The sequence below is a fragment of the Acanthochromis polyacanthus genome, chromosome 15 (genome assembly GCF_021347895.1).
Source record: "Acanthochromis polyacanthus isolate Apoly-LR-REF ecotype Palm Island chromosome 15, KAUST_Apoly_ChrSc, whole genome shotgun sequence".
Taxonomy (NCBI): Eukaryota; Metazoa; Chordata; class Actinopteri; family Pomacentridae; genus Acanthochromis; species Acanthochromis polyacanthus.
The window spans coordinates 23,866,222-23,879,670 of NC_067127.1; the positions used below are offsets into that span (position 1 = coordinate 23,866,222).

Consider the following 13,449-nt stretch of genomic DNA (forward strand, 5'->3'; position numbering starts at 1 on the left):
AGATGATTTTTTTTGATTAATCGATTCAGTGTCTGTCTATAAAAAGTCAGAAAAAGGCCAAAGTTAACATTTTGAAATCTCTTTTTCTGTCCAACAGTCCACAACCCCCCTGTGTTCAGCTGAAGACCTTGTATGGGAAAAAGCTTCATGTTTGCAAACCAGGAAGCAGCACATTTTTGATTAAAATGACCAAAAATAATGAATCTAACGTGCATGTTTAACGGCACAGAGCATTTCGCTTTAACCTGTTTGCTCTAATAACCTGATTTCGTATTGATGTATGTAAAAGTCAGAAACTGGTTTCTGTAACCCAGTTTTGTAACCCTCCAGTACTGAACCACCTGGCTCGGAAATGTTTGACATTTTATGTGGTCACAAGGTCTGTGAAACTAAGACTGACACCACAGTACGCTTTGAAGGAAACAGCGAGTGCCAGAAAGCCGTAAATTAAATCATAGGCATAATAAAGAATTTAGTGCTTTTAAAAGCCTCCCTTCTTTGGCTTCTCAGATTAACAAGCTTTGTTAAATACTGTGGCTGGTTTAACAGTCCAGCTCTTGCACTGAAAGGAAACTCCCAAGGTGACAAAAAATAAAAGCCTCAGATTGAACCGACCAAAGAAAATCATCTATTTGTTTGTGCTGCTGCATGTGGAGTTTAAGAGTGACTGAAGTGTTGTCTCTTCAGGGAATCTTCTGAATGAGTCCTTGGCCTCACCAGCGGGATGGGCAGGGGGCCGTCTCCTCTCTGGCTTTCCCATCCTGGATAATTATGATTTTTGGAGTGAACCCAAACTTCCCTTGCTCTGCGTCGACACTCCCACCCTTATCCCAGTTCCTTATCTGGATCCATTGGGGCCTGGCTGTTCATTGTCCTGCTCTGCTCACTCACACACACATTATCAAATCCTCCTGAGCGGGGTCAATGAACTCTGGAGAAAGTTGGCAATGTGCAGCCACAGTAAACTCCCTGTCTTATGTTATATTTTGCTGAGAGTTGATATCTGGATTCACATATATATCCCTGTGATGCATCGTTTCCCCACAGGGACCCCAATTATAAACTCTCTTGACTGGTTCAGGGAGCGACTGCTTATTTTGCCTGGTGAGAACAACAGCTGAGGCCAGTTGGGTGGGGACAGATCATTCTTCTTATCAGCAATACGATCATCTACACACCTCTGCTGTTTGGACCTGAAGGACTCCTCTTGTGTCCTGGGCCACGGTGACCTGACTCAGCATCTGGGAGATACAGCTCAGAAAAACAGCCTGATAAGACAAGGAGATGCATACAAACAGTAGGTGCAGGGATACAATGATCTACCTTCACTAATCCACTGCCAGGCCTGAAACTGCTTTAGAAGACAAACCGCAGCTCTAATTTTAACACAAAACATAAGGTTGTTCTTAGGCTGGGAACTCTGGAACTTCCTAATTTGGATAAGGATTCGAAAATGAATCACACGGAACATCTACAGTATGACCTCAGTTCCGTTTTGTTTTGGAAAATGCAAGCAACCAAATCAACAGCTCAAAAACAGCAACATGTCACAACTCAAGCAATTTGTGTCAAGTCAGAGAGCAACTTGACAAAGGAGAACAATGAAGCAATGGCATACTATAAAGGGCCATCATGCGCAGTAAACTAGGTCACCTCAACACTGGGATGCATCATTCTGAGAAGACACTGATATAAATGTGGTGGAAAAAAAGAGTAAAAACATTTGTCAGTATAACAGCCCCATAAACTACATTACCTTCAGCTAGCTGTACCTAATACATGATATATTGTTTCAGCGTCTACGTCACATTGTGTGCAGTGCAATGTGAAGTGAGATACATTAACTCAAACGCATCACGCTACAACTTTCTTCCATGATTAACCAACAACAGAAGTCTCTCTGATAGAACATAAATTACTTTGATTTAGTGAACCTTGGAAACATACTCAAGTTTTTTTTTTTCCAGGCTGCACCTGTACACAGCAAAAGGAGAGAGGAACAGGAGATACAGTGCCTTGTGAAAGTATTCGGCCCCCTTGAACTTTTCAACCTTTCGCCACATTTCAGGCTTCAAACATAAAGATATAAAATTTTAATTTTTTTGTCAAGAATCAACAACAATTGGGACACAATCATGAAGTTGAAAGAAATTTATTGGATATTTTAAACTTTTTTAACAAATAAAAACCTGAAAAGTGGGGTGTGCAATATTATTCGGCCCCTTTGCATTAATACTTTGTAGTGCCACCTTTTGCTACAATTACAGCTGCAAGTCGCTTGGGGTATGTCTATCAGTTTTGCACATCGAGAGACTGAAATTCTTGCCCATTCTTCCTTGCAAAACAGCTCGAGCTCAGTGAGGTTGGATGGAGAGCGTTTGTGAACAGCAGTCTTCAGCTCTGCCCACAGATTCTCGATTGGATTCAGGTCTGGACTTTGACTTGGCCATTCTAACACCTGGATACATTTATTTGTGAACCAATCCATTGTAGATTTGGCTTTACGTTTTGGATCATTGTCCTGTTGGAAGATAAATCTCCGTCCCAGGTCTTTTGCAGACTCCAACAGGTTTTCTTCCAGAATGGTCCTGTATTTGGCTCAATTCATCTTCCCATCAATTTTAACCATCTTCCCTGTCCCTGCTGAAGAAAAGCAGGCCCAAACCATGAGGCTGCCACCACCATGTTTGACAGTGGGGATGGTGTGTTCAGGGTGATGAGCTGTGTTGCTTTTACGCCAAACATATCGTTTTGCATTGTGGCCAAAAAGTTCGATTTTGGTTTCATCTGACCAGAGCACCTTCTTCCACATGTTTGGTGTGTCTCCCAGGTGGCTTGTGGCAAACTTTAAACGAGACTTTTTATGGATATCTTTGAGAAATGGCTTTCTTCTTGCCACTCTTCCATAAAGGCCAGATTTGTGCAGTGTACGACTGATTGTTGTCCTATGGACAGACTCTCCCACCTCAGCTGTAGATCTCTGCAGTTCATCCAGAGTGATCATGGGCCTCTTGGCTGCATCTCTGATCAGTCTTCTCCTTGTTCGAGGTGAAAGTTTAGAGGGATGGCCGGGTCTTGGTAGATTTGCGGTGGTCTGATACTCCTTCCGTTTCAATATGATTGCTTGCACAGTGCTCCTTGAGATGTTTAAAGCTTGGGAAATCTTTTTCATCCAAATCCGGCTTTAAACTTCTCCACAACAGTATCTCGGACCTGCCTGGTGTGTTCCTTGGTCTTCATGATGCTCTCTGCACTTTAAACAGAACCCTGAGACTATCACAGAGCAGGTGCATTTATAAGGAGACTTGATTACACACAGGTGGATTCTATTTATCATCATCAGTCATTTAGGACAACATTGGATCATTCAGAGATCCTCACTGAACTTCTGGAGTGAGTTTGCTGCACTGAAAGTAAAGGGGCCGAATAATATTGCAGGCCCCACTTTTCAGTTTTTTATTTGTTAAAAAAGTATAAAATATCCAATAAATTTCATTCCACTTCACGATTGTGTCCCAATTGCTGTTGATTCTTGACAAAAAATTAAAATTTTATATCTTTATGTTTGAAGCCTGAAATGTGGCGAAAGGTTGAAAAGTTCAAGGGGGCCGAATACTTTCGCAAGGCACTGTAAATACCAAAAAAGAAGATCTGGTGGCAAAAAGAAATGCAACATCACTCACATGGAAATATTTCAGCAATAGATAGGATGATGTTGACCAAAAACAGGCAGTCTGTTGGCAATGTTTTGTAACTACTACCAATACACTAGGCAACATGGCTGATTAAAATCAGCACAACAAACCTCTATGTGACAGTGCAAAGTCAGACCTGAACAGTATCCAAAGCAATAAACTGTCAGTGTTACATCATCTGAGAAAGGTTACAAACAGCACAGAGAATCATTGATGCGATGACTTTTCTGCTTGTGAAAGACATGGTACCAATAAACACAGTTACCAAAGAGGGTTCTCAAAGCATGATCCAGTCACTTAACAAGAGGTGCACAATATCATCACAAATCTATTTTTCACAAGTTGCCATCCCAGCCCGGTATGAAAGCTGCAAGACAAAAGTTGAAACTGAGCTCTCTAAGTCTTGAATGAATGAGGTACTTCACCTGATAAGCTGCCTGTTTGCAAACGGCATTTTTTCCGGACAGTTATAGTGAGAATATCACAGCGGGACAGAGAAGTGTTGGCCGTTTTGCGGCCTTGATGACAGAAGTCAGGTCTGTGTAACATCAGACAGCACAGTGAACATGTTGAAGGCTGCTGAACAAGTGGACCAGACTGCACTACTTTGGCCACGGCTGCATCTTGCAGTTGGTGAGTTAAATCAATGCCATAGTTACTAAGGTGTTTTCTTACCACAGTATATTCATTCATTATCTATACACTACTTAATCCTCATTAGTTTTGGGGGGGCTGGAGTCTAACCCAGCTGACTATAGGTGAAGGCAGAGGACACCCAGTCTATCACAGGACTACATATAGAGACAGACAATCACACTCACATTCACACCTACGGACAATTTAGAATAACCAGTAAACCTCAGCATGTTTTTGGACTGTGAGAAAACCCACGCATGCACAAGGAGAAGATGCAAACTCGATGCAGAAAGATCCCAAACCTTCTTCAAGCAGTGGGGTGACAATGCTAACCACCAATCCACTATGCAGCCGATACCACGGTACATAATGTAGAAAAACAGCGCAGGCATTGACTCCTGTGTCAAAACCATGGGCAAAATTCTTCTGTAGATCAGTTTATTCTCTGACGCAGGAGTGCAACTGAAGAGGCCAACACAGCTAATCAGCTATAATAGTTTCCCACAATTAGGCCAGCAGTAAGTCCAGAATTCCCATAACTACTACTCTGTGGAGTAGTATTTTTCAAATCTTGTGGTTTCTCAAACATAAATTCAGACGAATACTAAAAATAAGAACTTTGCGAAATGGCTAATGTCAGTAGTTACATCGAGCCGATTTACGCTAAAGCCAACCTGCTGACTGACGTCCAGCTGCAACAGCGATCACTCCTAACAAGTCGCAGAGGTTAGTGAGCCTTCCATCATGAAAAGGACCGGCTGTGTGAAGAAATAAAGAAAAACCCCAGAAGGCTACGTGATGCAGACAATGGGGTTCACTGCTTTTAAAACGAAGACAAAAATATCCTTGAGAGCCTCAACTTTCACCCTCTAGTGACATGCTGGAGCAGATGGGGGAGGCTCGACTCTGTGCAAAGTAGCCTCCAGCTGCAGGACTTCACTTTAAGACCTGTACACCATCTCAGTCTGCTGCAGCAACATCTTTCCAACTCCAAAATGAAGCTTAATGCTAACTGATCTACACGCAGAAGCATATGACGGGATAAATATACAACAGACTTTTTACTATGTGGTGCTGACAGCAGACTGCAACATTCTCGTCACAGTCATTAAAACATTCTTATATTCTGATTTCCACAGAGGTGTTGTTTTTAAATGAAAGCTTTCACTACAGCTTGTCAATCTAACACACATACTGCTAATAATTCTGCAATATCACTGAATTTTGTACCATCTATCGCCTTCTTACCATCTCCAATTGTCGCAGTGTTCTTAAGGTTACAGACTGAGGCATATTTTTGCCGACAAGCAAATGAAATACAAATTTATTCAGGTTTTTTTTCTGTGAATAGACAATTAAGACGTTGCCATAGTGCATTTCTAACAGTAAAATGCCTCGTATACTTTTAAACATATATTAGTCATTATTAGATATGCATTTCCTTCTGTAGAATGCTGCATATAGTGAGAAATATGTTCTACCTACAAAAAACAATTCTGAGTTTTCTGCTGGTGGCAACTTCCAGCTCTTTCTATCATCTTTCCCTTTTGAAATTCTAATTCCGTGTTATGACAGGATGGAGGAGGGCAGAGCAAGGAGAACACCAAAATAGCATCATCTGATCTTTCTTTCATAAACTTTTCCACTCCTGAAGCAACACACTGGAACAGACTTTGGCAGAGGAAGAAAGGCAAAAATCGAGCTGTCAGATGAAGTATTTAGTCACAGTTTCAGCTGTTGAGCTCTTCTGTAGAAAACCTCAACTCAGGAAAATACAAAAATGGGAAAACATGAGGAGCTGGACATAGAGTAAAGACATCATATTAAGAATGAATCCATACTGGCATTGTTAGCTTCCTCCATTGCAACCTCGTATTAACACTCTGCTATGTCTGGAGTCACACATTTGCACTACTAGTGCCAACACTAAAAATACTCAGTATGAATGCTCAACTACATTATTCAGCGAGGGAATTCACTACCATCCACCATGTGACTAAAAGCTATATTTATTTACAGGGGTCTGTACTGGCTGCTCACATGCTCAAAAGGAAAATGTAATGTAACCACACTGCTCCTTTCCGCTATTGAGATGTTGAGTAATGACAAAGACCATTCAGAAACCACACAAATACTTAGGGTGTAATAGTCTTTGAAAATACTGGCAGATATGTACACAAGCTTCTATGTTTGAGGATGCAGTAAGCCAGGTATTTCGTCCAGCTCTGTTCCATTTTCGGTGCTGTAAACATGCCAAGATAGTGGGGTCCGGGCTGCGATAGGCCGAGCTAATGAGCTGTCAGCGGACAACAGTGGAAAGAAGAGGGTCAGAAGCAGAGAGACATGATGAAAAATAAGTTGGAAGACCAAACCACCCAGGGGGGCTATTCATAGCAATTTATTGCATCACCATATGGTCATCTGGGCTTGGCAAACAAGAGATGTGTATGTAATCAAAAACCGAGTGGTTGTAATCAAATGAAACCACAGCCAGTGGCCAGAGTTTCCTGCAATGAAGGCACTTGACGAGAATGTTGGGAGCGTCATTAGGGTAGTATGAACAGAGAGGAGTCTATCCACAAAATATTCAAGAGCACAGCAACGACATCAGCCTTACATCCTCAGCAAGGAAAGCGAGCAGAACAGTCGGCATCTGTTCGTCAGGCTTTAATCATTTTGGCTCAATCTAACTGGGCTTTCCACTGGAAAATCGCCAAAAGTCATGATATGATCTCTCAATTACTGTCAGAGAGCCAGATTCAGTTACCAGCAGAGATCAAATAATGGTTAAGGACACTCAAATCACACCTACTGTGTGTTTTCACTGAACCACAGAGGAAGAGTTTATTTTGTTCCTTTTTCTTGGTTTTAAGCAGCAGAAATGCAAGCAAACCAGCACTGAGTCTAAACAGAAGAGGCAGCCTGACCAGCAAGTTAACAGCGGCCCCGGTGTCTCAGCACAGCGTTGAGCTGTAGGTCAGCCTCATTTTGGAAGAGCTCAGAGCCCAAAAGACAGGAAAGCAGAACAACATGCTACAGTTAAAACAGGAGCGAGTGCTTCAGTGAGGTGTGCACGAGACCAGGTGACTAAAAAGAAATGTCTGAAATTCTTTCATTACAGACAGCTGAAGATTGTTTACATGCTGCCACACAGTAGCTGCCATTTAGTTTAAGGTTTAATCAACTGGTATCCAGTTCTAACAACTTAAGTAAAGCAAGACAGACAAATCTGCTTTGGCTTATTTACTCAGACATTCAGGCCATGTAAGCCAAATACAAATACGAGTCTCAGCACTTGAGTATTTTGTGAAGTTAGGTTTTTCAAGCATGAATTTAAACATCCACATTTTCTGTTGTAAAGTCGTATCCTGTAACTTGCATGTTGACAAAGTAGATTACCTTCACGCTTCACAAACTATACCTCCGTCCTCCTTCAAAACAGAACTCACGCCTCCGGCGTCACCGTGCAGTTATTTGGTGACACCCAAGACCAGCCAGCATTGGTATCCACCTGTTCAAACAAACCAATAAGGAAAAAAAAACACTCCAGACCTCTCCTAACACGACAGTCCAATTAGAGTTAAGCTCAGACTCCTTCATCATTAACTTCAGTCGATTCTTCGGGTTAGTGCAACACCTGGCTCAGAAAACTAACATCATATATTCTTTCATCCATATATTCAGTATATCAGCTCTCCTTTAGCCTGTTTTTACCATTGAGGCCATTAGCTGACATGACAGTGTCATTAATCGGCCTCATCTATGTTTAATTATGAACCACAGGGTGACTCTGGCTCAGGAATCCAGCAGGACCCATGGGATCCCTGCAGTGCTTCACCGCTGTGTCTTCAGGATGGAAACTGTTTATAAAATCAAGCCTGGGGAGGAGAGAGCCTTTATAATTCATGTGATAGCTTCAACATCCGGCAGCAAATGAATATGCTCAAGGTCAGCATGTCTCATTATTTGGTTGAGAAACATTAAGCAAATTTGCTACAAAGTAAGCAAGCAGGTAAAGGGGACAGGAGCCTCGATACTGCACCATCTAGCAACAGCTTTGCATGAAAAATCACTGCAACAGAGTGAAGCCGTAAGGAATGGGATTAGGGCACAACTGGAGGGAATGAATACATCTGAAGCAGAAAGAAAAATTCATTTAAGTGTCGCGCTGTGTGTTTTGATTCAAATGTACAGCACTGTCAACAGCACTGATACCCGACAGCTACTAAGTGGTTTCTTGCTGCTCTACTTTAACCAAGTTAAAACATTGCATTGCCACGTTTGCTGTAATGAGTTAACTTACAGCAAAGGCAAGGCAAACAGACCTTTTACCTTAGAAACACAAAAATGACCATGTGGCACCGAACAAAAGACAAATAAAGGCTGAATCTTGACGGTCAGGAGAAGACAGTGTTTGCTCTCATAATTAGGCTCACAGATGATGGCTCAGAGGGCCAACAATGGAAAATGGTTGGAGCCTGAGGATGACTGGCTTTTGCTTTATTCAAAACAATAACTGATAATGAGAATTGTCGTCCACATGAACAAGTAACGGGTGACAATGTGAGGAAGAGACCCAAACGAAGAGGGTGGGCAGTGGCCACCCAGCAGACCGTCAGCAGCATGTCTCAGAAGTGTAATTAAAATATACAAACAGCGAGTTCTACATTACAAACCTACTGCGAACCTTAAGCCATCCATTGTTCTTATAGACTGTAAGGTAATTTTTCTGCAATAGTTGACACATCACAGGCGGTGTGAAATAGGTAAGTCCAGCTTTACATTTAGCAGACTATACCTCCTGTAGAAGTGCCACCCACTCAACCATGCTGCAGAGTCTAAATAACAGCTAGTCCAATATAACACACCGCATTACAGCACCTTATTGGTTGTGTTTTGGATATTTGAAGACATTGTTCTGTGGAAAACGGCAGTGCGCCCTTTTTAGTAATCCGTCACAGTATGGACAAAAAGATTAATCATACAATCTGAAAAATACTTGTCTGATTAATCAATAAAAAAGGCAATACGGCCCACCCCAGTGGCTCAAATGGTTGAGTGGTCAACAAATAAACAGAGACTATAGTCCCCGACGCCGTGGCCATGTGTCCGAGTCCAACCCACGACCATTTGCTGCATGTCCTTCCCCCACTCTTCTCCCATGCTTCCCATCTCTCTCTCTCTCCGTCTCTCTCCTATATAATAAAAAAGGCTAAAAAGGCAAAAAAAATAAATAAATGGCAATATGACAAAACAATGAGTGGCAGAAGCAGAGATGAGTTAGTCCTATGAAAACAGCAAACTGACTCACAACAATACAAAAAAAATGTGCCACCTAATAGCCAATTCATGCAGCCCATGTGTCCACAAGGATCCGTGGGACATTATTTCGTCATCCACCTAGAGCCCACACAGACTCCTCTGCGGATATCCGTGTGCAGCCCGAAATTTAAGACTGTGCAGACTGTATGCACAGCAAGTGCTGACTGCGCACACACCAGGAAAACAAATGGTGCTTAAAGCAAATGTTTGTTCAAGTACGGGGAGATTCTCCATCATCCACACCTGTACAGTAAACTACTAAAAGAGTTGCCATTGAAGCGGTTGCTGCTGAACTTTAGAGGTGCTTTGATTCGTACACACTTTCCATCAGCAGTGTTCAAACTCAGTGGGAAGTTTTAAATTCTCCAGAAATCCTGTGCTGTGGGCGCCCGCTGTGCTCAGCACACTTCAGGAATAATCACATTGACACAGTGCTACAGCCAGCTGTTACGTCCTGTAGACAGTGCAAAGTCACAGTCGGCCTTTCAGAAGCACCCATGGGAGTCCTGTGTGTTTGTCTGTGTTCCGTATGCACTACCATTCTAAAGTTTGGGGTCACTTAGAAATGTCCTTGGTTTGGAAAGAAAAGCAGTTTTTTTTTTCAATGAAGAAAACAATCAGAAATACAGTCTCGATATGACTAATGTGGTAAATGACTATTTTAGCTGGAAACTGATTTTTTTAATGGACTATCTCCAGAGGGGTACAGAGGAACATTTCCAGCAACCATCACTCCTGTGTTCTAATGCTACATTGTGTTAGCTAATCGTGTTGAATGGATAATTGATGATTAAAAAACCCTTGTGCAATTATGTCAACACATGAATAAAAGTATGAATTTTTATGGAAAACATGACCCCAAACTTTTGAACGGTAGTGTAAGGGCCGGTCAAAATGTACCTATTATGGTAAGAACAGAGCCACATGTGTGTGCACTCACTGTACGCTTCTGAAGAAAATCATGAATTAGCCGCAACACCGTGGCAGTGCAATTTATTAAATGGTAAAAGAATACGTTTTCCTTTTTACAAATTCAGCTTTTCAGTTGCAAAAGGACGACTGTGGCATTTCTGCTTTCAATCTGCGCACAGCCTTACTTCGTAAATCCAAAGCACTAACACAGCTTTGACAGGATGAGCGGTTTCATTTAAAACAAATGTGTTAGCCTGACAAATTTTATCTGCATGATTCCAGCCGAATCATATGAACTCTCCGCTTCCCACAAGCACAAAACATAAAACAGAACTGCCAACATCAGCTGATCTCATTGATCACTTCTTTCCATCTGTCCACAGTCGTCTTATTTTCTTTATCCTCTTGTCCTTCACATTCAGTCCACTCGGAAAAGCAATCTGCGTATGCTTTACATTAAAGACTTTAATCAATACTTGCAGAGTGGCATGCCTTGTTCAAGCACACCACGGCTCCATGATGAAGCTGTTAGGGTTGAGTTTACATTTGTAATGGTAGTAAACAACAGAGCCTGCAGCCATTAAATCTAAGTAGCAAACCAAAGTGTCGAGAAGATATCCTTTCCATCTCAATATAAAACTCTAAAGGGTTGGATACATTTTGCATTCTAGCGTAGAGGATCAACGTCAGACTGTGCTGCCTGACACACAACAGGCCTAAAAGTGGAAATGGCATTAAAAACCGTCCACAAAGACTTCATTCAACCTACAGATTCATTATAAGGGGTGCCAACTGTACTCTGCCTTATACATGACCAGCACACACACCCATGGTAGGAAACATTCTTGAATGTGAATTTTGGCTCAGTCTGTTGGAAGTCTGGTGGAGGGGGAGAAAAAAAAATCCACAAGACACCCAAAGCGTGGTGCTTGTGAGAGGCAGGCTATTTATAGGCTTACTCGAGTGAGGGAGACGGCTCTTCCCTCATGTTTGGGATCAGCACTTCACACGGGTGAGAGGAGGAAGTGGGGGGACTCTATTGACACAACACTGAAAGCGACACAAAGTGTTTGAAGTTGAAGCATTTAATTGTAACAGTTACACTTCCCACTATAATTTGGTGCCATCGGGTGCCAAGCTGCAATCCTATGCAGGCAAAGGTAAGACAAATACACGACAACAGCCAGAGATATCACTAAACTTACAGGGACATTCCTTAAGAGACCTGACACACCCATTTCCACACAGAGCATGCTTTTGCTTTCCATATTATAGCCAGCATGTGGCTGTATCTAGAATGAAAAAAGGAGCACTGCTTTGTGTTAGGATGCTGGTGATGCTGGCAGTGTTGTCTCTATGAAGTTTTGTTCATTGAGATGCAGCAGAACAGACGGCTATGAATGAACAAGGTGTAAAACATCAGCAAGCCTGATGGGGATGTACGCAAGAGGTAGCTCCAGTGATGCGGAGGGAAACAAAATACTCCATTTGTTATTTAGCAGAGGGCAAGAGAGCAATTTCAGCAATATGTTTCCAAGAAATCTCACAAACCTCATATAACATGCATATGTTTGGGTTGACCTGCTGTGATGCACACAAGCAGCCTAACATGTACTCTGATGACCTGGATCATGACTACTCTGGTCATGGCAACACTACAGCAGTGACAGGCTACAAGTTATAGGCATCTTATCATTGTCACTCACACAGAACAGGCAGGAGATCTTAAAGAAAAAGTGGATCAGTGCATCTGTAGAGCACAGAGCCAATGACAGAGGCAGCATGTGTGTTGTGGCTCTCACAGGCCCATGTGTTTACAGGAGCTCTTTAGACGACCTGGCACACGAGTCGTGACCAGCTGAGACGGTGTGTAGCATAGCATGAAGACGGAGTGGACCGTATGAGAGAAAACACAGCAGTGGTGTGAGGACATAGCGGTGACAGACAGTTTATCAGTGGACAAACTCACATCCTCGAACAGGGATCCAACGTTGGCTGTAACCAGCAGTATCCCAGTGCCTTGCGCTGCTGTCAGCTTCCCTGCCATAATTCTCTCTCGCAGGTGGGTCGGGGACTTGTACAGCGGACTTTAAAGGTAAAAACGTTAAAAGAAACAAACGTAAATGTAAAAGAAAGGCCAGCGAATGTCTCACGAAACTGGTTAAAACACGGGGAATTTGAAGCCGGGGTTGAGGCGGCTTGGCTGGAGCATATTTTTTTCAGCGGTGGCTGTGCATCTACCAGGAGTTGCTTTGCAGTAGAGGGTCCGGCGGTGGCGGTGGTTAGCTTCTCGGGCTACTTTTTCACGTTCAGAGCCATCGTAAAAGTTTCCGTTTTTAATCCATGGCGAGTGCTGGAGGGCTCTGGTTCATTTCAGCGACGACCGCTCGCCTGGCTTTTTGTGCAGTGTGGAAGTCTCCCTCCTTACAGCAGGACGCTCCGCCAGGACCAGCTCCTTCACCGCTCACACGATAGGCTGGAGCCGCCGCGATATGACGTCACCGCGCCAATGGAAACACGGCGCTGCCTTAAAGGGCCAGTGCACCGTAAACACCGTGGCCCTGCAGCTCACACCGCTGCGTCCATTATCGGACAGCACGGGGCTATCCCACACCCACCGTGTTTCTCTCTCACTTTCTCCTCCGGTGTTGTTCGTAACCATGACTGCAAATTTAATTTCTTTTCAAATCAAATAACTGGCTTTTGTTTGTGCCACTTCCACTTTAGTGTCGGGTGCATTTACAGCCCCTGGGACAGCCCAACATTACTCAACAACAGTTAGTTCAGGATGCAGCTGAGAGTGCTCCTAAGCAGCAGCACATCAGGCTGTGGCTCACTTACATTGGCTTCAAGTTAATTACAGAATTGAGTTAGTTGAGATTTG

General features: G+C 42.9%; 1 protein-coding gene across 2 annotated transcripts in view; it reads right to left on the minus strand.

The window, feature by feature from the left end:
• Nucleotides 1–13,042, minus strand: part of LOC110949841 (inositol polyphosphate-5-phosphatase A) — a 173,579-nt gene extending 160,537 nt beyond the window's left edge. For both annotated transcript variants that reach the window (XM_022192104.2, XM_022192106.2), the window contains exon 1: nt 12,535–13,042. In XM_022192104.2, the coding sequence (XP_022047796.1) occupies nt 12,535–12,612 (78 nt within the window). In that variant the 5' untranslated portion in view covers nt 12,613–13,042. The remainder of the gene's footprint in view (nt 1–12,534) is intronic.
• Between the last annotated feature and the right edge of the window lie 407 nt (nt 13,043–13,449).